This window comes from Podarcis tiliguerta (genome assembly GCF_965153285.1).
Source record: "Podarcis tiliguerta genome assembly, chromosome: 18".
NCBI classification, from domain to species: Eukaryota; Metazoa; Chordata; class Lepidosauria; order Squamata; family Lacertidae; genus Podarcis; species Podarcis tiliguerta.
In genome coordinates, this window is record NC_139551.1 from 8,894,793 (window position 1) to 8,920,036 (window position 25,244).

At 49.7% G+C, this 25,244-nt stretch overlaps 1 protein-coding gene across 12 annotated transcripts in view; it reads left to right on the plus strand.

Annotated features, from left to right (window-relative positions):
- The window catches only part of PTPRS (protein tyrosine phosphatase receptor type S), a 187,857-nt gene that overhangs the window by 141,299 nt on the left and 21,314 nt on the right, over positions 1–25,244 (plus strand). For 6 of the 12 annotated variants that reach the window (XM_083421330.1, XM_083421335.1, XM_083421340.1 and 3 more), the window contains 4 exons: positions 5,148–5,195; positions 13,745–13,842; positions 19,267–19,390; positions 22,908–23,083. In XM_083421330.1, the coding sequence (XP_083277456.1) occupies positions 5,148–5,195; positions 13,745–13,842; positions 19,267–19,390; positions 22,908–23,083 (446 nt within the window). The remainder of the gene's footprint in view (positions 1–5,147; positions 5,196–13,744; positions 13,843–19,266; positions 19,391–22,907; positions 23,084–25,244) is intronic. The other 6 variants (XM_083421337.1, XM_083421338.1, XM_083421331.1 and 3 more) reach the window with 1 other exon arrangement.

A 25,244-nucleotide genomic window follows, 5' to 3' on the forward strand; every position in this document is an offset into this window, starting at 1 on the left:
TTTCTTTTCTGGTTTTGTTTTGTTTTTAAACGAAGGTTTCTGGATTTAGGTAGGTAGGTTTAGGCAGCACTGCTCCATGCAGAAGTGAACAAAAAAATTGCAAAATTTAAATTTATTAGTTTCACTTTTTAAAGGCGAGGCGCTAGTCCTCATGACCAGTCTGAAAGTGTGCAGGGAACGCTTGGCAGAACCTCAGGGCGCAAGGCAGGGCTGCCTGGACAGGAATCTTAGTGGCTGTGGGTGCGATTTGATGTCTCTCCCCCCCCCCCCGATTTGCCTAGTGGAACTCAAAATTAGTGATGCCAAATTTGTGGGAGGTGGAGCACAATAAATTACGCCCCAAAAAAGTGAATTAGTGGAACCGCACTCAAGTTTTGCAAGGATTTATAGTTCAGAATCCAACTTTCATTGGTGCAGCTATTATTATTACTGCTGCTATTATTGTAACTGATGTTATTGGCACACTCTCAGCCCTGGCTTCACAGCAGGGGGAAAAGGGAGGCTTAATTTCCAGGGTTCTTTGCCAGTTGCCGCTAGTTTATCAGCCTCTCTAGGCACACAAGATGTCTGTTGATGGAAAGACCTTTTTGTTGCCGGGGAGGCAGAGATCCGGTCCAGATCCGGTCCATAATTTGCCTCCTTCCTTGGAGGTTTCTAAGCCTAGGTTGGGTGTCCATCTGCCAGGGATTCTTTAGCTGAGATTCCTCCATTCGCAGGGTCTAGATCAGGCATCACCAACCTTCGACCCTCCAGATGTTTTTGGACTACAATTCCCATCATCCCTGACCACTGGTCCTGTTAGCTAGGGATCATGGGAGTTGTAGGCCAAAACATCTGGAGGCCCGCATGTTGGTAGTGCCCGGTCTAGGTTACCGTAGTGTTCCCTTCCAGTTCTGCAATTCTGTGATTCTCCGATTCCCATTGTCATCAGACAGATTAGCCAGCGCTCCAGGATGATGGGGTTTGTAGTCCAGATTTGGGAACCCAAAGCTGATGGACACAAAATCTGAAGGTACACCAAGGTTCCTTTATATCTAGCTAAAAATATTGCACGGGTTTTGCACTGAATTGTGCAATAGCTCCTGCTGTTTATTATAGGCTATTGCTAACTGAATGTTCTTCAGTCTCGGGTCAGACTACAACTCCCATCATCCCTTAGCTGGGTCAACTGCTGAATTAGCAACAGCCTTCAATAAATTGTAATAATAATGAAACAATGCAAAACATGTATGTATTATGTCCATAGATAAGATACTGGGACTTTAGAGCTCCAGGTGTTTCTGGAATACAAATCCCATCATCCTGGAGTGTTGGCTAAGCTGGCCGATGGTGAAGGCAGTTGTCTCTCGACAGCCTCTGGGAGACCCAAGTTTGAAGGATGCGACCACTTTCCTTCAACCTTGTTGATGGACTACAACTCCCATAATTCCCAGCCAGCATAGCCATCGGTCAAGGACGATGGGAGCCAGAGTCAAGCCCTTCCCTTGCCCATCAGCTGACGTCTCCCAAGACATGCCAACTGATTGGCAGGTGAGCGTGGTTTGGATGGTTCCCCAGTAGGAAATGGGGAACCCAGAAAAAGTGCCCCAAGCACCTCCCAGAAATGTTTGGGTTTAGTAGAGCAAATTGGAAGGAGAGGTGTTCAAGGAAAAGTACCCTAACGGACACCTCTTCGGGGCTGGGCTAGATGATCTTTGAGGTCCCTTCCAACTCTACGGCTCTGCGATTCTGTGGATATCTAATTCTTATTTCTAAGAGTCCCAGGCCCCTGAAGATCAGGAGTAAGGGAGTTTTAAAAGCCTAGCTCCAGAATGGAGAGAATATGGAGTGAATCTGGTTGTTTTTTTCAGTGAATTGTATTTATTTTTTTTATTTTTTAAACTTTTTCACCCTGGCTTTTGCCATGGTTTCCGGTTGCTGCGTGTGGTTAGGAATGGTCCCGTGTTGTTTTGTTTGGAGTTTTGCTTTTAACATACCACACACACACTCGCTTGCAGGTGTATGCACACATAATTGCATAACAGTGTAAGGTAAAGGTAAAGGGACCCCAGACCATTAGGTCCAGTCATGGCCGACTCTGGGGTTGCGGCGCTCATCTCGCTTTACTGGCCGAGGGAGCCAGCGTACAGCTTCCGGGTCATGTGGCCAGCAGGACTAAGCCGCTTCTGGCGAACCAGAGCAGTGCACGGAAATGCCATTTACCTTCCTGCCGGAGTGGTACCTATTTATCTAATTGCACTTTGACGTGCTTTCGAACTGCTAGGTTGGCAGGAGCAGGGACCGAGCAACGGGAGCTCACCCCGTCATTGCGGGGATTCGAACCGCCGACCTTCTGATCGGCAAGTCCTAGGCTCTGTGGTTTAACCCACAGCGCCACCCGCGTCCCATAACAGTGTAAGGAATATCAGTTCATTCCAAGGGCTGTTATATGGCAGGAATCAACCCAGTGACTGCTTTTGCCCAAATCAGTTCGGGGTGTACTTCTTGCTTTGCCCTGCAGCTTGTGTAGAAACGCCTGAGGTTTTCTTTGCATGGCTGGGTTGCAGCCTGCTGCGTTGCACGGGGTTGGTCTAGATGACCATGGGTGTCCCTTCCAACCCACAATTCTATGGCAATGGGGTTGCATCCATTGCTCCTCTCGCTCGTTCGCCTGCCCACCGAAAGCATGCAGCCCCAAGTAGTGGGGCTGGGGAAACCCAGTCAGATGGGCAGGGTACAAATAATAGAATTATTATTATTATAAAGTTGGCATTATGGCATGCGAGGCAGCCACCCCCCAAGCTGAGAAAAGGCTCTCCACCCCTGACATATAGGAAAGCCGCCAGGTGCCGCTTCCCATCTCAGAAGCAGAGAACAATGTGCCAATGTTTGGCATCTCTGGGCATCTGGTGAGGAATCATCTGTGTCCGGCCTGGAACTCCTTCAAGATCCAGCGTGGTGTAGTGGTTTAGAGCGGTGGACTCGTAATCTGGTGAACCGGGTTCGCTTCCCCGCTCCTCCACATGCAGCTGCTGAGTGACCTTGGGCTAGTCACACTTCTTTGAAGTCTCTCAGCCCCATTCACATCTGGGGGAAAACAATGCTGTCCAGGGTTGTCAAGACTGCAGAGAGAATAATTGGGTGCACTCTTCCCACCTTGGATGAAATCTATGCTTCCAGGTTCCATAAGAAAGCTGCAGAGATAGCGCAGGACAGTGCGCACCCCAGAAATGATCTCTTTCAGTTTCTGGAAGAAGGTACAGTGGTGCCTCGCAAGACGATATTAATTCGTTCTGCAAGTTTTTTCGTCTTGTGAATTTTTCGTCTTGCGAAGCACGGTTTCCCATAGGAAATGCATTGACGGTTTCCCATAGGAATGCATTGACGGTTTTAAGAAAAAGGCGCAAGACGTTTTGATCTTGCGAAGCAAGCCCATAGGGAAATTCGTCTTGCGAAGCAACTCAAAAAACAAAAAACTATTTCGTCTTGCGAGTTTTTCGTCTTGCGAGGCATTCGTCTTGCGAGGTACCACTGTACAGGGTTATAAAGACTAGGACTAGACGCCTGAGAAACAGTTTCTACCCAAATGTGATTTTGGTTTTAAACGCAGTGTAAGGTAGTCTCTTGTATTTTAAAAATGGGGTATCAGAGTTTTTAGGGGCTAACCAGGCTGGGATAGCTGGGATAGCAGGCATGTTGGGTTTTGAATGTCTTAAGTCAATTTTGTTGTTCTGTATGGGACAATGACAATAAAGATTATTGTATGGTAGAGTGTTTGTTGTGGGGGAGTAGGGGAAAGGAGATGGTTAGCCGCTTTGAGACTCCTTAAGGGGAGTGAAAGGCGGGATATCAAGTCCAAACTCCTCCTCCTCCTCTCCTTCTTCTCCTTCTTCTCTTCCCCTTTGCAGGCTGCTTGCATGTTCCCCCTCGCTTTGGCCAAAGGACAGAAGCCCTTCTTCATTAATGCAATGATAGTTAATCTGCGGAACTCCCTCCTGCAGGAGGCAACTATGTCCGCCAACCTGGTTGGCTTTTATATTTGTTAAAAGCTGCCCAGAGTGGCTGGGGCCCGCAAGTCAGATGGGTGGGGTATTATTATTATTGTTATGGTGAGGGCTCTGTTTCCATTGTGGCTTTCTGCAGAGTGAGCAAACTGTTGATACCAGGGACAAAAATGAGTCATTGCCACATCTTCTGGTGCTATTGGCAGGATCACAGAGGGAGAAGAAATCTGAGAGCAAGAGGAACCGATATCTCCCTCTCAAATGTTGGAGGCAGGGAGGGGATTCAGTCCTGTTCATCTTTAAAGGCAGCCCTTTCCACCGAAACTTTCCAAAAGAGTCGGAGAACCGGGAAAAGGTGGACGTCCTTTGCCAATTCACTCTCCCTCCGAATTTTGCACTGTAGTTCTTCGCCCCAAAGTTACCAGGGCAAAGTGTCGTTTTAAAAAAAACGAAATGAGATGCATGCGTTGGAGAAAACGACAGCACAAAAGGGTGTGTGTCGCTTACGGGGACGTTGCGTTGCGAAAAGTGCGCGCACTGGGCTAAAATGCACGGGAACGTTTCTGCGTTAGGATTCGATCTGCATTTAAACGCTGGTGGGTTTTTAATTGCCGTTTTTCTTTCTGCAAACCAAAGCGGAGAGCTGGACTTAAAGACAGGAGGAAACGGAGAAAGTGACAGATTTGCCCATGCCGAACTTTTAATGCAAAACGTAACATGTAATGAGACTTTGACGGTTGGGGGGGGTCGCCTCCTCCGAATTTTCCTCAGTGTTTCCTTGAAATCAAGATACACATTCAATCGTTTTTTGGGTGGGTGGGGGAGGCGGAGGGGCTTAAGGTGGGATAAGATTCTGGATAAAACAAAGCAGCTCTTTTGTTTTAAGTCATGCCCCCCCTTCCCCCCATACACACACCCAAGAACGTGGCCAAAAAACAGACAAAGCCCAACCCTTTGTGAAAAGGAGAAAAGGGGGGGGGGAGAGGGAGGGGAAAGAAGAAGAAAACACCTTTCATTTCCTCTCGGATTTTGTGTTGCTTTTTTCCGTTTTCTGTTTTCTTGGTTGAGTAGTGTTTTTTCCTTTTTTATAAAAGTCTATATATTTTGTTTTGTTTTTTGTTTTTGTTTTTTTGTTTTGTTTTTTTGTTTTCCTGTTTTCTGCAGATTCTGGGCTGAGCAGTCCCCTCAGTGACCCTGAGTTTGACCTTGAAAGTTAGTTCCTGTGTGTTTTCGTTCCTGTCCGTTTCATTGGTTGTGCTCCCCCCCCCTTCTTCTCAGCGCCACCCGACCTCCCCCCCTCTCCCCACCCCCCAAAAATATATATATTTCGTTTTCCTTCTGTTGCACTTTCTTCCTTTCACGTTCATTCTCACACCCCTTTCTCTTTGCATATCTGTGGCTTTTGCCGTCGCGTCCCTTGTGCCGCTGCTTGTCTCATTTCCAAACCGTGCTTCCAGTTTTACAGTTCTCGAAACAAAAAGGCTTTTTGCAAAACGGTCGAAATTGCGACTGGACCGGTGTGTTGCGTTTTGCTGCAATCCTGCGCATAACCTTCACAGAAGTCAGCCTGGTTGAGTTCAATGGGATTTACTCCTGTAGGACTGCAGCAGAATTCCAACTTGAATTCTACTCAAGAGTAGACCCCCACCAGGTTGTATCCAGCGACAGTCCCATTGAAATGAATTGTCTTTGGTCCATTAATCTCAGTGGGTACCACTAACTAAGCGTGTGGCGGAAATCAGCGAGCCTATGAAAGTCACTTTCATTCATTTCCTTGGTTTGCACCTAACTAACTCCTACTCTTGAGTTAACCCACGTACATTAATGGACACTGCAAACTTACAGGCTGCAATCCTAACCTCACATCCCTTGGGATTATGTTTTGCAATTGGGCACATTCATGAGCAGGCGGGATTGCAGCCCTACTCAGAGTAGATCCATTGCAGTTAAAGGTCTCGGCTGACTTGGGTTCAATGGGTTTACTCTTGAGCAGAACTCAGTTGGATGCAACCCTCCCACGTGTTTATCGGTATAGCAGTTTGCATTTATATATTGCGATAGTTAATTTCCTCCATCTCCTCCACTTGTAATGGCAGTTCAGAGAATTCAGGGCCACCTTCGCACAGTCAGCTGTTTCCCAGGACTCACTCTGAGGGTCTTTTGTGTGTGGAAGTGGGGTGGAACAAGTTGGGGGGGCGGCCCTCCCCCTGCATCTCCTCCTCACCTAGGGAGGGCACGTTAGGTTTCCTGTTAGGGACTGCAGCCCCCGGGCTGAGAAAATATTCCCCGCCCCTGATTCAGCGGTTCTCAACCTGTGGGTCCCCAGATATTGTTGGACTACAACTCCCATCATCCCTGAGCTCTGGCCTTGCCGGCTGGGGTTGATGGGAGTTGTAGTTCAACGACATCGGGGGACCCACAGGTTGAGACAGGCTGTGCTAGATGTTGCTTCTCATCGCAGAAGCAGAGACAACATTCGTCATCTCCCACCATCCTGAGAACTGTTGCTTACCCCCAAGCGCCCGGTGCAAACTATGGTTCCCAGCCTTCTTTGTGGGCGGGGGGAGGGGAGGCACATGTGCTTTAAATGTGGGTGTCTTTTAGGAAAGGAACCCAGAGCTGGCATTTTCATGACTGTGGGAGCAAAAAAACAACAACTCACGACCATTACTGTATTTTTCGCTCCATAGGGCGCACCGGACCATAGGGCGCACCTAGTTTTTAGGGGGGGGATAAAGGGGGGAAGTATTTGCCCCCCCCAGCCCCAAAGAGCAAGGATCCATCCCGCTGGCTGTCTTGGCTTCCTCTTTAGGCACACGCAACCTCTCCAGCCGGGAGGATGGATCCCACTCGCTGTCTTGACTTCGTTTTTAGCCGCGGGGCCGACCCCAGCCCCCAGAACAGGTCCGGGAGCGGCGACAAGGTTGCGCGCAGCCTTGCCGCCACTCCCGGAGCTTGCGGTGCTGGGGGCGTGCTCCAAAGGTTTGCGGATAGCTGCCTGAAGCCCAGGGAGCGTAGCGGGAGTTGGCGCTGCGCTCCCCGGGCTGCAAGCTGCTATTCACAAGCCTTCGGAGCCCAGCAGGAACTCCCATCAGGCTCCGAAAGCTCGTGGATAGCTGCCTGAAGCCCGGGGAGCACACACCGACCCCTCTCAATCTCCAGGCTTCAGCGAAAGCCTGCATTCGCTCCATGGGACACGCACACACATTTCCCCTTCATTTTTGGAGGGGAAAAGTGCGTCCTATAGAGCGAAAAATACAGTAACTCCTCAGCTGCAGAAGAATTTCCCGGGGACTGTAATCCTCTCCGGAGCCCATCGTTTTACTAAGCACCTGAGCTGGGGTTTTTTTGCTTTTTGTTTAAAGAAGCAAACGGCAACAGCAGGCCTCTTCTGTTGAGCTGCAATTACTTCGGCGGCAGCAGGGGAGGCCTCCGGTCGAGGCAGCAGATGTTGGGCCGATTTTGTCCGTCAAATGATCCGGCTCGCAGAAAGAGTGAAGGGGGGGGGTGGAGATAGAGAGAGAGAGAGGAGCTTGAATTCTTTGCAATAACAAGATTAAGGAGATTTCAAGGGATTTGAAACGCTAGATGAGAACTCTCTCCCCTAAGATCTCTCTCTTTCAAAGCCAGAAAATATGGACTCGGTCAACGGCTTGATTTCCCGGAAAGCTGCTTTGACTTTGAGCAAAATGTGGGGTTGCGGGGGGGGGGACGGGGGTGCGGAGAGAGAAGGGAGGGGCGGCCTCTCTCTCCCATGCACCCAAAGGCAGAAAGTAGTACGGAAAGCAGGCAGGTGGTTAAAGCCAGATTCCCGCAATCATAGCAAGCCTTGGGGGTTAGGGGCTGGTACCGGAATCAAAAGGAGGAATTGCAGTGGTTTGGGGGGGTTAGAATGCTTCCCCCGCACTCCCCAAGTTGGCAAGGGAAGCCTGAGGAAACCTGGAGGCATAGGGAGTTTATGAAACTCTCGTGAATGGGGAGAATCGTAGGATTGGAAGGCACCCAAGAGATCATCTAGTCCAACCCTCTGCAATGCAGGAATTTCTGCTAGATCGCCCAGGGCTGGTGGCCATCCAAGCTCTGCTTAGAAACCTCCAAGGAAGGAGAGTCCATCACCAACGGAAGGAAGTCCGTTCTACTCTCGAATGGCTCTTAAGCACCAGAATACTCTCCCTAATGTCAGAATCTCCTTTCTCGTAATTTAATCCATTGATTTGGGTCCTGGTCTCCGGAACAGGAGATAACAAGCTTGTTCCTTCTTCCATGTGACAGCCCTTGAGATATTTCAAGATGGCTATCGTATCTCCTCTCAGTCTCCTCTTTTCCCAAGCTGAACATACCCAGCTCCTTCAACCGTTCCTCATCAGGCTTGGTTTCCAGACCCCTGGTCATCTTGGTCGCCCTGCTCTGCACACCTTCCAGCTTGCCAATAACCTTCTTAAATTGTGCTGCCCGGAACTGGACACAGTGTTCCAGTTGTGGTCTGACCAAGGCACAATAGAGAGGGAATATTACTGCCCTTGATCCGGACACTAAACTTGAAAATATAGCCACCTCGAGCTTTGCACAGGATTGCAGCAGTCAGCCTTCTCTGAGCTGGGCTAATTCTGTGGCATCTCCACATTAGGAGTACAAGTTAACTCATCTGCAAGGAGCCCGAAGAGAAAGAGGTATGCTCAGAGATACAGTGGGCACCCTCCTCTGTGGATGAGTACTTTTGACTCACAGTTACTATTTAACCTGCTCCTTTCCCATGCGAAGTAAACACAATTTGTTTTTTGGGGGGTGGGTTTACTGGCCTCTTTCATAGGTGTCCGCTTAAATCCCCTGGAATTTCAAGTACAGTGGTGCCCCGCAAGACAAATGCCTCGCAAGACGGAAAACCCGCTAGATGAAAGGGTTTTCCGTTTTTCAATGCGCTTCGCAGGACGAATTTCTCTATGGGCTTGCTTCGCAAGATGAAAATGTCTTGCGATTCTTGCGATTTTTTTTCCGCTCCCCACCCCCTTTTTCTAAGGCACTAAGCTGCTAATAGCCTTTTAGCAGCTAATCCGCTAATCCCTTAAACCTTTAATAGCCGCTAAACCGCTAATAGCGCTAATCCGCTAATAGGGTTGCTTCGCAAGACGAAAAAACCGCTAGACGAAGAGACTCGCGGAACGGATTCTTTTCGTCTTGCGAGGCACCACTGTACAGTGGTACCTCTAGATGTGAACGGGATCCATTCTGGAGCCCCGTTTGCATCCTGAAGTGAACGCACTCCACATCCGCGAGTCTGCGCGGGTCATGCTTCGCCACTTCCGCGCATGTCTGTGCCATCATTTTGAGCATCTGCGCATGCGCGAGCGGCGAAACTCGGAAGTAACGTACTCTGTTACTTCCGGGTCGCCGCGGAGAGCAACCCGAAAAGGCTTAACCTGAAGCGACTTCAGCCCGAGGTATGCCTGTACTTTTTTTATTCCTTGGTAGGTTTTTTTTTTTTTGCAGTCCACTTGCAAAAGATGACTGAGCCCCATCGAGCTCAGGGAAACTTGCAACCAAGTAATCACACAACAGGGCTTCACTGCTACTGATCTCACTGGATAGCTAAAGCTGCAGTCCAGCCCATTGAACTGAATGTCTGAACTTACGAGTAGACAATGTAGGTTAGGTCTGTTTACCTGTTCCGGATCCGGGGTTAAAGAAGGAGAATAGTTGGGTGAGAGGTTTCAGGAAGGAGTCTGCAGAGCCCTTTTGGGTGGGTATTTATGAAGTCCAAAGGTCTGGATAAAAACAAATCGAAGCAGGAACTGCATTTACCTAGCTAAGCTGCCCTTTCAGGTCTACAGAGGTATCTGCTAGGTTTCAGTGGTTGCCAACTGCTATTCTCCTGTGTTTTCTGCGCCTCTAAGGGTGGGAGAGGGGAGCAGAGAGACCCTCTTTCTCAATCTCCCCCCCCCCCTTCCACCTGCTACAGTCTTTCTTCCTTGCCGGGTTTGGTGAATAAGAAAGCCAGCTTTTTGCAAAAGCACACTGTAAAACTGGTGAACACAGCACTAGCTTTTGCCATCTTTGTCCCCGAGTTCGCAGGTTATTTTACTGCTATGCTGCTGCTGCTTGATGCCGCTTTTAACCATGCAATACCCAATAGGGCTCGAAATTCTCCATGGCTCCCCATCATCTCCCCCCACCTCTCCCTTTCTCGTTCCCAAGTCACAGCGGTGGTTTCTCAGAAGGAGGAATGAACTTCCCATGGTTCCCGGCTCACTTCCCATGGTTCCCAATTCACTTCCCATGGTTCCCAACTCGTTTCCCATGACCACCAACTGACTCCCCATGGCTCTCAATGCCTTTGGAACTTGACAGGCAGAGTTGATGATCCATTGTACACACACACACAACCCCCAAATATTTTTTGTCCCATCTAGGCAACCGTCAGAGAGTGCCTTCTTAGGGTACATGCCTACACTGCACATTTTAATCCAGTTTAACTGAGAACTCCCAAAAATTTGTGGGCTTTGCTGAGATCGGCACCTATCTCTTGCAAACTGCAATTCCCAGGAAAGGGACCTGTGGCAGTGAAACCATAAGGCGTCTAAGTGCAGGCGAGAGGGAGCTGTTTTCTGAGTGCTCCCCTTTATTAAGCAAAAGCTTGCGCCTGCCGAAGGTTATCATGGTTAGGGAGAAAGGGATAGGACTCCTTGGGTCCTGATTTGCTAGCTTACTTCCTGCAAGGAGGTTTTTTTACATAAGGCGAACATTTAGAACCAAAGCACACAGCTCATCTGCAACTGTCTGTTGTAGTAGAGTCCAGAAATCTGCCCGCCCCCCCTTTTCAGAATAAAGTGTAGAATTTCTCTAAGATGACAGTCCTATTTTGTCCTTTCTCGGAAGTAAGTCCTGCTGAAGTCACCACCGAGTAAGCATGCATGAAATTGGCCTGTAACTGATTTATGCCACGGCGTTTTCTAGGCAGTCACCTAATTCTCTGAATCTATGCATTGTCATAAGACGGTTCCACAATGAATCAGCTTAATTAATGTGAACGTTTCCTTAGCGGCGCTGATTCTGCGTCCTCACACTCCTTCCGCAAATTCAAGCAGTGTGGAATCTTTAAAAAAAAATGTAATAAGATACTATTTTCATGCACACGCCGCTTTTTCTATTTCTCCGTGCAATTCCAGGCGTCATTCTCATGCACCGAATCCCTTGTAGCCTTCTTAATCATATTGAAATTCTGTTTGCTGGGGCTGGTTTAACACACACACACACACAAAAAAAAACACACACACGCTAGCTGCAGATTTCAGAGAGAAGGAAAAATCCTGTGGATCTCATACCAAAACAGCTACCAGAACTGGGAAAGGGTACAAGGGTTTGGGGGACATCTGCCCAATTTCAAAAGGAGGAATGAGTTCTGTCCGCGGCGCCTTTGCCCAACAACCTCAGACATGTGAGGACAGGCTGAAGTCTTTCAGGTTAAGCAAAGGCATTCTGAACACTGGGTGAATGTTGGAAGATTTCTGACAGATAAAAGGAAGGGCTTTTAGCAATGGCCACCTGTTTTAAAGCAGTGGCTTTAAAAGAGAGTTAGACCTATTCATAGATGGGAGGGCTATTGCTGAACTGATCAGTGGCGTAGCGTGGGTTGTCAGCACCCGGGGCAAGGCAAGTAATTTGCGCCCCCTAACCTGTGGATTTTAGCACTGCGAGTGCGAGCGCCCCCCCCCCCGATGTTGCGCCCGGTGTGGCCGGCCCCCCCTGCACCCCCCACGCTACGCCACTGGAACTGATGGCTCTGCTCTGCCCCCCAGATCTCCTGGGGAGAAGGATCCAAAACTGCTGCTATTTTTAAAAAACTGCGGCAGAATTAGAGATCTGGGAATAGTTTCATTGGACAGATTCTGCCCTCCTTTCGAGGGGAACAGCACCAAACCACCAAGGGGGCTTTCCTTCCTCCAGATTTGCAAATGATCACGAGAAGACCTGCAATCTCTTTAACAAACACCCTCTCCAAGAAAGAGGCCTGACTTTTTTTTATTAAAAAATCCTGTGCGAGAAAGAAGTGGGGAAACATTTCCAAAATTCTGTAGAAGTGGTTTGTAGCCAACTTAAGCCCTGTTCAGAATATACCCGTTGAAATTGATGGGTATCAGTCACATCCATTTATTTCAATGGGTTTGCTCTGAGTAGGACTTAACATTGGGTTCAGCCAAGTGACCTTTTCCATAAACATTGGTTTTTTTGGAAGTGGAGAAATCTAACCCACCCACCCCCAGTGCAGTAGAACGTTCCCCCCCCCCCCCCCATGTGATAAGATTTCAAATAACTATATCCTGCATTTTATAGCATTGTTCTCAGGAAACCTCTGATATTAGCTGGGGCAGCAGCTTTCACAAGAACAATTTATTATCCCCCAAATGGTGGAGAGAAAGGAGCCTCTTAGTGACTCAGAAATGGGCTCTTCCAGGAAGATGAATGAATGTTAGGTGTTATTAGGGGAGGGTGCTGTGAACCCCCTCTGCCTCAAAGCCAAGTTCCGAACATTTAAATGACACCCGATCCTCCGTAGTGTACATTGTGGTGCAATGCACTACTATGGCATTCCTCCTGCAGAAGCTCTCCCCTTCCAGAGCCTTTACGGGAAGGTCCACAGCTCACCTGATTGGCATGCAGAAGGCCCCAAATTCAGTTCCCGGCATCCCCAAGTAGGGCTGGGAGAGACCCCTGGAGATTTAGCGCTGAACAGCATGGGCAATACTGAGCTCAGTGACTCAGTGCAAGGTGGTTTCTCTCTATAGAATATTTGCACGAGTCTGTCGTCAGGCTGCCTGAAACCATGCAGAGCTGCCGCCTGCCGGTACAGACCAGGTGTTGCCCCCACCCAGATGTCGTCAGGGATGATGGGAGTTGTAGTCAAAGCAACTACCTCCGGGGGGGGGCACCACTCTGGCTGCCTGCTGCAGCTGCTTCCTTTATCTTCACGGCAAGACAAAGCCACTCTTACATTTTGGGAAACCTCTGATTTTCCTCCTCCATTTCCAGCACCCCCCCCAGGCGCATCGCGCTCTCCTCATTTCACCGGCCAACTCAACCATACCCCTCCCCTTTTGAAACCTCTGTGCGGTGTGTCTTGTTTTTATCTGGGTTTCTATATATATATATTAGTATTATTTATCATTGCAACGACCCCCCCTTTGCCCTTGACACATCGTTTGTTTGCTGTGTTGGCACTGGCGTTCTGCCGAATTTGTTTTGCTTTTTTTGGAGGGGGGGGCGCAGTTCCTTCGCTTCCTTCCTCCCTTCCACCCGACACCACCCTCCCTTCGCGACGTCACCATTTGGAATTGCTGCGAAGTGCCTGCTATCAGAATCTTTTTTTTTCTCTTCTGTTCTCGTTTGCTCCTTTTGTTAGTTCGTCTCTCTTTATAAAAACGAAGGGGGGAAGAAATTCCCCTCCCTTCCGATTTATCGATAAATGTCGAGAACGGGGCCATCGCGGGGAAAGAACTCTCTTCATTTCCCTCTCCAGTTTCCAAGGACACAATTTCGAGCCCTCACAGTTTCTCTCTCCCCCCCCCTCACCCCACCCCACCCCCCGCACTCCTTTCTAACCCTCCTTCCATTGCAGTTTTTTGTTTTCGAAAATAAAAAAACTTTAAAAATCTGAATTGTATGTTTGCTACGGAACGGTGTGTGTGTTTTTGTTTTTAATTGAAGGCCACTTTCCCCTCCCACTTCTCTCCCCCCCCCCACCTGTCTCCTCCCCCCCCCCCAAATAGGTATGCTGAGCCACCCACCAATCCCCATTTCGGAACTGGCAGACCACACGGAGCACCTCAAGGCCAACGACAACCTGAAACTCTCTCAGGAATACGAGGTACAAAGGAGCATTATGGGTTGGCAGCGGATTTGGGGGGGGGGGACACATCATAGGTGGGGTTGAGGATGGGGCTATGTGTTATGGGGGGGCGCGGCCTAAAATTGCAGCCCTCTGCTCCGTAACGGCAAGCCCAGGAACGGGGGGTGTTTGTGGTCCTCTGCGTGTTTCTTAAACGCTTAGCTCTGGAGCATCCAGAACTACTCCGCGTTCTTCCTATGCCTCTTCTCTGGACTGGCCCTCAGGCACCGATTCGCCTCCGTCCTCTCGGATTGGCTACGATCAGATCAAAGGGCGAGCCTCTTAGTGGCTGAAAAGCGCCACCTTCATGCTGATTGGTCAGCTCTAGTAAGACGCTGTTGTCAGGAGCAGGTCAGCAATAAAGAAAAACCACTTGTGTCAGTGAACTCTTCATTCAACACCCCCCCCAAAAAAAACACAACCAGTGCATGCCTAGTGAGCACAGAAGGTTCGAATCCCCGTGACGGGGTGAGCTCCCATTGCTCTGTCCCAACTCCTGCCAACCTAGCAGTTCAAAAGCACGCCAGCGCAAGTAGATAAATAGGTACCACTGCGGCGGGAAGGTAAACGGCGTTTCTGTGTGCTCTGGATTCCGTCACAGTGTGCCATTGTGCCAGAAGCAGTTTAGACCTGCTGGCCACGTGACCTGGAAAGCTGTCTGTGGACAAACGCCGGCTCCCTCGGTCTGAAAGCGAGATGAGCGCCACAGCCTCCTAGTCACCTTTGACCAGACCAGGGGTCCTTTACCTTTCTTCCCAGTAAGTCTTGTCCCAGTGAGGGAGTTGCAAGATCCTTCCCCAGCAGTCGAAGGCTCTGTCTCTCTTTGCTCCACCCTCTTCATACCTCTTCTGGTCCTGGGAGACCAGGAGGAGGGGAGACTGCTATGCTTCTTCACCAGCCTGTGTCATCTCTGCCTCTTGGTCCCACTCCTCACCTGCCTCTGAGTCTGGGCTGCCTTCTGCCACAGACTCTTCCCGCTCACTAAGCCCTGTCACCTTTTCAGCTTCCTTTAATATACAATCGTAGCTTGGCAGTCAAACGGAATCTGTTCTGGAAGTCTGTTCGACTTCCAGAACGTTCGCAAACCAAAGCACGGCTTCTGATTCCTGCAGCCAATCGGAAGCCGCGTCGGATGTTCGGCTTCCAAAAGAACGTTCGCAAACCGGAACACTCTCTTCCGGGTTTGCGACATTTGGGAGCCGATTTGTTCAACAAGTAAGGCGTTTGACTACCAAGGTAGCCACTGTGTGGACAGACAGACAGACAGAAAGATAGATGGATGGATGGATGGATAGATAGATAGATAGATAGATAGATAGATAGATAGATAGATGATAGATAGATACTTGTCCAAAGATATACAAAAGTTCATAAAGATAAAGGACCCCTGACAGTTAAGTCCAGTCGCAGACGACTCTGGGGTTGCAGCGCTCATCTCACTTTACAGGCCGAGGGATCCAGCATTTGTCCGCAGACAGTTTTTCCGGGTCATGTGGCCAGCAGCACTAAGCTGCTACTGGCGCAGTGGAACACTGAAACCAGAGCAGTGCACAGAAACGCCGTTTACCTTTCCGCCAGAGTGGTACCTATTTATCTACTTGCACTGGCATGCTTTCGAACTGCTAGGTTGGCAGGAGCAGGGACCGAGCAACGGGAGCTCACCCCATTGCGGGGATTCGAACCACCGACCTTCTGATCAGCAAGCCCAAGAGGCTCAGTGGTTTAGACCACAGTCCCTTTCACAAAAGTTCATACCCAGTGCAAAATAACTTTTTATAATACACTGAAGTAAAATAAATGCTTAATCTAAGAAAGAACAGGGGCAGAGAGAAGATCATAGAATCATAGAGTTGGAATAGACCACAAGGGCCATCGAGTCCAACCCCCTGCCAAGCAGGAAACACCATCAGAGCACTCCTGACATATGCTTGTCAAGCCTCTGCTTAAAGACCTCCAAAGAAGGAGACTCCACCACACTCCTTGGCAGCAAATTCCACTGCCGAACAGCTCTTACTGTCAGGAAGTTCTTCCTAATGTTTAGGTGGAATCTTCTTTCTTGTAGTTTGGATCCATTGCTCCGTGTCCGCTTCTCCGGAGCAGCAGAAAACAACCTTTCTCCCTCCTCTATGTGACATCCTTTTATATATTTGAACATGGCTATCATTTCACCCCTTAACCTCCTGGAGGAATGCTTCCAACATCTCATCCCACCCTAGTCTTCTCCCTCTGACCACTCAACATTGTTCTGCCCTCAAACCTCTGGCTCTGAGCCTTGGAAGGCCACCAGATGCTGCCTTCTCTGCATGCAGCCACGGGAGGCTAACGGGTCTTCGCCCCCTCCCTGATCCCAGGCAGCTACACCACTGTGCATCTGCCCACAGCAGCTTCTGTGTAGGGGGTGAGAAAAGTCAGCCAAACTGAGGATTTGCAAAGGGGAGGTGTCTCAGAATAAGAGGGGCTAAGAAGTGGACCTAAAAAAGCCAATGCAATTCTTGGCTGCATCAATAGGAGTATAGCATCTAGATCAAGGGAAGTAATAGTGCCACTGTATTCTGCTCTGGTCAGACCTCACCTGGAGTACTGTGTCCAGTTCTGGGCACCACAGTTCAAGAAGGACACTGACAAACTGGAACGTGTCCAGAGGAGGGCAACCAAAATGGTCAAAGGCCTGGAAACGATGCCTTATGAGGAACGGCTAAGGGAGCTGGGCATGTTTAGCCTGGAGAAGAGGAGGTCAAGGGGTGATATGATAGCCATGTTCAAATATATAAAAGGATGTCACCTAGAGGAGGGAGAAAGGTTGTTTTCTGCTGCTCCAGAGAAGCGGACACGGAGCAATGGATCCAAACTACAAGAAGATTCCACCTAAACATTAGGAAGAACTTCCTGACAGTAAGAGCTGTTTGACAGTGGAATTTGCTGCCAAGGAGTGTGGTGGAGTCTCCTTCTTTGGAGGTCTTTAAGCAGAGGCTTGACAACCATATGTCAGGAGTGGTCTGATGGTGTTTCCTGCTTGGCAGGGGGTTGGACTCGATGGCCCTTGTGGTCTCTTCCAACTCTATGATTCTAGGAAGGGCACCAAGATGAGCAATGGCAGAAGCCCACCCACAGGTTGGCAGAGAAAGAGGCAGGGGGTTGGATGCTTTCGTCAACAACTAAAAAATGCTAGGAACCAAAAGTCTTTCAGCGTATGAATTGCTAATTGCTGGGAAGATGATGGGAAGAGATCCTCAGCGCTCTGCTGGGATTTTTCCTAACCCACCTCAGCACTCAGGCAAGGCAAGCAAGCGTAGAGAAGCCTAATGTGCTCTCTCTGCCAGTTCTCCCCTCCCATTGCCCACCCCCCTGCCAGCAGATAATCTGCATAATGTAATATTGGCGATTTTCCAGGGCAGCCTTCCTCCTGAGCTGCGGATCTGGAGATACTTAAACACAAAAAAACCACAGCACACCTAATGAAAGAAATGCGGAGGTGCAAGACTGGAGAGGGACTGTGGTTGCGGAGGCAGGTTGGAGCTGCTCAGAAGATAAGGAGAGTCTTGCTAGAGAACAGGCCAATCGCCCATTGAGTACAGCATCCTATTTGTTTGTTGCATATATGTTGCACCTTTTGCTCCAAGGAGCTCAAGGTAGCATGCAGAGTCTTACTCTTCCGCTCCTCATTCAATCCCCTGCACAACAACCCCCCTGTAAGGTAGGTTAGGCTCAGGGCCACCTTACCAATGGGTGCTAGGGGTGTGGGCACCCCGGCGCCAGGCTCTCAGGGGCGCCAGGCCGAGAATCCGGGGCCCGAGAGTTGGAGTCTGGGAAAGAGCCCGACCGTCCGTCGGAGCGTCCTGGCGGCCTCTTCTGCTGCGGGCGGCTCTGCGCTGCAGGTTCGAGGGAGAACGAGCCAGCAAGGTGCTGAGGCGGACAGCTCCGCTGTGCGTGCCTGGGATTGGCGTCGGGCCGTGGAGGAGTCTGCCCAGCACACGCTGCTCATACTGCGAGGAGGACAACCAAAATGGTCAAAGGCCTGGAAACGATGCCTTATGAGGAACGGCTAAGGGAGCTGGGCATGTTTAGCCTGGAGAAGAGGAGGTCAAGGGGTGATATGATAGCCATGTTCAAATATATAAAAGGATGTCACCTAGAGGAGGGAGAAAGGTTGTTTTCTGCTGCTCCAGAGAAGCGGACACGGAGCAATGGATCCAAACTACAAGAAAGAAGATTCCACCTAAACATTAGAAAGAACTTCCTGACAGTAAGAGCTGTCCGACAGTGGAATTTGCTGCCAAGGAGTGTGGTGGAGTCTCCTTCTTTGGAGGTCTTTAAGCAGAGGCTTGACAGCCATATGTCAGGAGTGCTCTGGTGGTGTTTCCTGCTTGGCAGGGGGTTGGACTCGATGGCCCTTGTGGTCTCTTCCAACTCTTCTATGATTCACCCAGCTGGTTTGTTGACAACTCTAGGGAACCTTTCCTAAAAAAGGCCAACAACTTTGGGCATGCTTAAGACGGCCCTGGTTAGGCTGACAGGCAACAACTCTCCCCCCCCCCCCCGGCCGCACCCAGTGAGGTCCCCAGTGACGAGGGGAGCGCCTGTTAGCGCAGCTTCCAGCTCGTTGGAGCAATAACGGAGGTGGCTTTTGTCTGGTATTATTATTCCACCTTCCTTCCGAAGAAAGGAAAAAAGGAGCACGTCAAAGGAGATCTGTGCAAATGTTTTTCCCTACCTTTGGGGGCGGATTATGGCGGCAGGTGATTGGCAAGGGATGGGAGGGTCTTGTGGCCCTGCTCACTCGCCAGACACCGTTCAATTTGCACCCCACCTTTCCCTCCAAGATCAAGGCGGCGTACATGGGTGTCCCCCTGCTCAATGGACCCCCACAACAACCCTGCAGAGTTGGGTTAGGCTGAGAGAGGTAGCAACTAGCACCCAGCGAGCTTTTTCCGTGGCCAAGGCGGCACGATTTGAACCCTGGTCTCTCCTAGGGCCCAGTCGTTGGAGACTACCGTATTTTTCACTCTATAAGGCGCCCCAGACCACAAGACGCACCTAATTTTGGGGGGAGGAAAACAAGAAAAAAAATATTCTGAATCTCAGAAGCCAGAGCAGCAAGAGGGATCGCTGCGCAGCGAAAGCAGCAATCCCTCTTGCTGTTCTGGCTTCCGGGATAGCTGCGCAGCCTGCATTCGCTCCATAAGACGCACACACATTTCCCCTTACTTTTTGGGAGGGGAAAAGTGAGTCTTATAGAGCAAAAAATACGGTATATCCACTGCACCACACCAGCTCTGAGTTGGTTGCACCTGTGAATTGTTTTCAGGTCACGGTCCCTGGAAGGAAGACAAGTTGACTGCTTTTTAGCTTCTACTCTTATATTTTGGAATTTTTGCTGACGTTTCTCTCTTTCTGCTCCTGCAGTCCATTGACCCGGGTCAGCAGTTCACTTGGGAACACTCCAACCTCGAGGTGAACAAGCCGAAAAACCGCTACGCCAATGTGATCGCCTACGACCATTCCCGCGTCATTCTGCTGCCCATTGAAGGTACGAACCACCGCAAGGGGAGGAGGGGCTGAGGTCAGATTTTTCAAGCTTTTGTCAGCTCGTATTTGTAACATTTTAAAAGCCCCCCCAAGGAGGGAGAATCCAGCACCTTCCGAAGGAGTCCGTTCCACAGTTTTTGACAGCTCTTACTGGCAGAAAATGACATCACATGATTGACAGTTGAGTGGGGCTGCCCACCTGTCAGAATCCTTTGCTTTGCAAGTTGCCATGCGCTCCCCTTTTGAACCCCCCACTCTTAAAAGGGGAGTGCGGGGAGACTTGCAAAGCGCTCTGTGAGTCTCCTCCCACCCCTTTCCCCTTTAAGTCCTCGATCCCAGAAGCTTCAAGGTGACTTGCTGGTCAACTCTGATCTACCTTTCAGGGCTATTATTGTTAGGATATTTCCGTTCCACCTTAAAAGGGAGCAGGATGTTTGTGTCACAGCCTGCGCATTTCCTGTTTCACAGGATGTTTATGTTGTGTCTTTGCTTTCGTTTCTCACTCTCTGCCGGAGACACTGAAGCAGGCAGTCATGTTTTTCTTTGTTCTGATCAACGCAGAAATAAACTTGTAAATAATGCTCTCCTGACTGCATTTTCCGCTGTGGATTATCTGCTGATAGAGTGTGCACGGCTCTGGAATGTGGCAAGCTATTTCTGGAGCTCGTGTCGCTAATTGCTGATACTGCGTGTCTGTGGGAGATCGATGGACGTCCGGAGACGACGTGGAGTCATGATGGACTTTGTCTCCCTGGCAGTATCCCAACAACAGGTTATGGGCCCAGGATTGCAACCGGGCAGTGCGCACTTAGCAGCGTCCATAGGTTATGCACCTAATTGATCAGGAAATTTCATCACCTCCCAGAAAAAGAAATGGAGAATTGGCAGGTCTTCCAAGGTGCTGTTGGGATTCTAACTCCCAGTGGCTCCAGTGGCAAGCATGACCGATGGTCAGGTATGGTGGCCTTTGAGAGTTCAGCAACATCTGCGGAGAAGGGAGCACAGATTCTGCCTTCCCTGCACAGTCTGTGCGTTTTTTCGGCCCCAAAACCTCCAGCCCTTTTTGTTTCCAATGCTTCCCAGCTGCTATTCGTGCATTGCAGGCCTTCAGGTGCCTTTCAATCTCTACACTTCTATGACAGCTCATCTCGTCGTGAAACCTCCCTGGGCTTCACATCTGCAAAGAGGGGGAGAGGGGGAAAGGTGTTTGCTTGCACCTCTCCAATCTCCCACCCGAAATCCCGTCAAACGCTCACGGGCTTTTTCACCACCCAGCTCCCTTGCTCTCTATCCTTGCTCCTCGCCCAGGTATATGAAATTGCCTCCCTCTGCCGTCTCTCTGGGGGCAGGGAAGCCGCTGGCCGAGGGTTAAAGCTTCAGGCCGCCACTGACCCCATACAGGAGCCAGGAAAGGGGATTAGCTTTCCTCCCACCTCTGAAAGCTCCTGTACCAAGTTAAAACCTTAAACCAGACCCAGCGGCTTTCTTGTAAGCAGGTCGCGGCAGATTCCCCGGACACCAAAGGGCAATGTTCCTCCTCCGCCGCCACCGGTAATTTCTTTGAACTGTATATGTGTATATAAATGGGGGGCCCTGCAGCGGCAGGAGAAGCAGCCGCAGCCGCCACCTGGTTCGTGATTAGTGCCTCCGCTCTCCCTCCGAGGATCCCTGCCTGCTGCTAACTTGGGACGCGAAGCAGCGTGGCGGCACTGACCTGACATACTTTTAAATTAAAAGGAGCGCTTGGAAGAGAACGCCCACACATAACAGGACGGCGTAATTAAAAGGGGGTCACGGTTGCTAATTTCAAAGCCGCGCTTAATTCCCTGCTTCCATCTGTGGCCCCGATAGGAATTGCAGTCAGGGTTCCCCTTCTCTCTCTGTCTCCTCTTGCCACCGCTGCAACGCTTAAGCCATTTCTCACGAAAGCAAAGGAGGGAATTTAGACCGGGGCTGATGAAGGCGTTCAAACGGAGTTCGCAAGCTCCCGTCAGCCGCAGCAAACATGGTCCCTTTGGCCAGTACCGATGGGAGTCATCGTTCAGCAAAACCAGGAGGACCAAAATCCTCCTGTGCGCACACCTGCGCAAAGCCAGTGTGGTGTAGTGGTTAAGAGCTGTGGACTCGTAATCTGGTGAACCGGGTTCGCGTCTCCGCTCCTCCACATGCAGCTGCTGGGTGACCTTGGGCCAGTCACACTTCTCTGAAGTCTCTCAGCCCCACTCACCTCACAGAGTGTTTGTTGTGGGGGAGGAAGGGAAAGGAGAATGTTAGCCACTTTGAGACTCCTTCGGGTAGTGATAAAGCGGGATATCAAATCCAAACTCCCCTTCTTCTTCTTCTTCTTCTTCTTCTTCTTCTTCTTCTTCTTCTTCTTCTTCTTCTTCTATTCCTGCCCAAGTACAGAACCAGACACTTGTCCCTTTTGAAATTCATTTTGTTAGTCATAGCCCACTTGTTACTTTTGGCCCAGCTCCCCAGTCTGTTAAGGGACGCGGGTGGCGCAGTGGGTTAAACCACAGAGCCCAGGACTTGCCGATCAGAAGGTCGGCAGTTTGAATCCCCGCAATGACGGGGTGAGCTCCCGTTGCTCTGTCCCTGCTCCTGCCAACCTAGCAGTTCAAAAGCACATCAAGGTTCAAGTAGATAAATAGGTACTGCTCCGGCGGGAAGGTAAACGGCATTTCCGTACGCTGCTCTGGTTTGCCAGAAGCGGCTTAGTCCTGCTGGCCACATGACCCGGAAGCTGTACGCCGGCTCCCTCGGCCAATAAAGCGAGATGAGCGCCGCAACCCCAGAGTCGGCCACAACTGGACCTAATGGTCAGGGGTCCCTTTATCTTTACCCCAGTCTGTTAATGTCATCTTTAATTCTTTCTTCTGCATTATCAGCTACTCCTCCCAGTTTGGGGTCACCTGCAAATTTGAAGGCCATCCCCTCAATTCCTTCATCCAAGTCGTTTTTAATAAGTTGTTGAACCCACCTGGAGTTCTGTGTCCTGCGCCAGGCATCGCAGTTTAATATGATTATTGACAAGCTGAAACGTGTGCAAAAGACGGCGAACCAAGCCGTATGAGGAACGGTTGAGGGAGCTGGGTATGTTTAGCCTGGATAATAGGAAACTGAGAGGAGATAGGAGAGCCATCTTCAAATTTCTGAAGGGCTGTTGTCACTTGGAGGGCGGAACAAGCTTGTTTTCTACAGCTCCAGAATCTGGGACCCAAACCAGCGGCTTCAAATTGCAAGAAAGGAATAACTTTCTGACAGTAAGAGCTATTCGGCATTGAGGCGGCGGGCTCTCCTTCCTTTGAGGTTTTTAAGCAGAGACTGGATGGCCTTCTGTCCTGGATACTTTAGCTGAGATGCCTGCATTGTAGGGGGGGTGGACTAGATGAACCCTGGGGGGCCCTTTCGACTCCACAATTATATAGACGTGTGCACTGCCCCGATCACCCAGGGTCCCTGGAGGACAAGATTTGCTCATCGCAGCTGTTTGGTTTCTGACTGTTTTTACGCAGGAATCGTGGGCAGCGACTACATTAACGCCAACTACATCGACGGCTACCGTAAACAAAATGCGTACATCGCTACGCAGGGGCCCCTTCCGGAGACTTTTGGGGACTTCTGGAGGATGGTGTGGGAGCAGCGCTCGGCCACGGTGGTGATGATGACCAAGCTGGAGGAGAAATCGCGGGTGAGGAAAATGCACACACCTTTCCGGTGGGGAAGGGGCAACTGCTTGGGCTGTGGCATCTAATAATAATAATAATAATTTATTATTTATACCCCGCCCATCTGGCTGGGCTTCCCCAGCCACTCTGGGCGGCTTCCAACAAAATATTAAAATACTGTAATACATCACACATTAAAAGCTTCCCTAAACAGGGCTGCCTTCAGATGTCTTCTAAAAGTCTGGTAGTTCTTCTCTTTGACTTCTGGTGGGAGGGCGTTCCACAGGGCGGGCGCCACCACCAAGAAGGCCCTCTGCCTGGTTCCCTGTAACTTGGCTTCTCGCAGGGAGGGAACCGCCAGAAGGCCCTCGGCGCTGGACCTCAGTGTCCGGGCAGAACGATGGGGGTGGAGACGCTCCTTCAGGTATACTGGGCCTTTGAGGCAGTTTAGGGCTTTCAAGGTCAACACCAACACTTTGAATTGTGCTTGGAAACGTACTGGGAGCCAATGTAGGTTTTTCAAGACCGGTGTTGTATGGTCTCGGCGGCCGCTCCCAGTCACCAGTAATCCACTGGTTTGTTGTTTATTGCATTTTTGCCACATTGTTTTCCTCCAAAGGACCTCAAGGTGTGGTGTAAACAGTCCTTCTCCCCCTCCTCTTTTAATCCCTCCAACTAACCTGCGAGGTAGGCCACCCAAAATCACCCAGGGAGCTCTCATGACTGAGTGGAGGATTTGCACCCTGGTATCCCAGAGAGTTCTTGTCCCTGAGGTGAGGTAGGATGACCTGGGGGGGGCACTAAGAGGCAGGGGGGTGTCGGAGGTATAAACTTTGAAAAGCTGGTACCCCCCTGGATCAGGTTCGTCAATGTCCTTTAATTAAGCTCACATTTTAATTGGATTTTGAGTAAATGCATGACTGTTTCAAGCTGTATTGTGTTATTATCTTCCTGGGTATGTCATGCAAACCGCTATTCTGAATAATGATTTGTTTAAAATATTTTTATTAAGGTTTTTACATAAAAAATAAAAAATAACAGAAAAAATGCAAAACGACAAAAGGAAAAACACAAAAAGGAAGAAGAAAAAAGAAAAACAGAGAAACAGATAAAAACAATTCCATTTCATAATATTCCTTGCATTTACTTATTTCCCAGACTTCCCCACACCTCCCCTCACTGTGTTTCAATTCATATATTTGATCAGCAAATCCCTTGATCTTAATATCTTAATATATCTTAATCTTCTGAATAATGATTTGTGTAGGGTGGGGGGCGCTGGGGGGGCGAGCTTATGAAACCAAGGGGGCAGGTGGCCCAAAAAAGGGTTTCAAACCAGTGGTTTAATTGATTAAGAACAGTTCGATCAGCTTAAAAGGTGGTCACGATAAACTAGATAGCAGATCTTGATTTTTAAGTTTATTTCTAAAACAAGTACTTTTTTTAAGAAAACGAAAAAGTTGCAAATGCCCCCCCCCCTACAAAAAAGACAGGTGTGGAATTTTTCTTAACAGGTGTGGAATCTGGAGCGAAAACCTTGGAATCTGGTTCTGGGTTTCAGCTTCCTTGAAAACCCCTCACGTGTTTAGTTCAGGTTTCTAGTCCTTATGGCCTTGAAAATACACTTTGAAAATGTGAGGGCTATGCATACAGAGGCTGGCTGAATGAGAATTCCCCCACATGGGTGGCTCAGTGCTCAGATTTGCTCGTGCAAGAAAGAAAGTCACGTTTCAACCAATTCGCACCGTCTAGTTTTGCATTTATTTACTGCATTTGAAACCTACCTCGTTCTTGTTCTGTGCTTCTAATGAGCTCAAGGAGGCAATTTAATCCCCACAAATTCCTCGTTTAATCCTCACAACAACCCTGCCATGTAGGTTAGGCAGTGCCGGGTCCTCAAAGTTCATCCAATCAGCTTCATGGCTGAATGGTGATTCAAACCCAGCTCCTAGTCCGACACTCAGTAACCACTATGCTGACCACACGGATGCACGGACAGATTTGAGATGGTGCTGCCACTTTCCAAAGAGCCACTGTTGTTGTTTAGTCGTTTAGTCGTGTCCGACTCTTCGTGACCCCCTGGACCAGAGCACGCCAGGCCCTCCTGTCTTCCACTGCCTCCCGCAGTTTGATCAGACTCATGTTTGTAGCTTCGAGAACACTGTCCCACCATCTCGTCCTCTG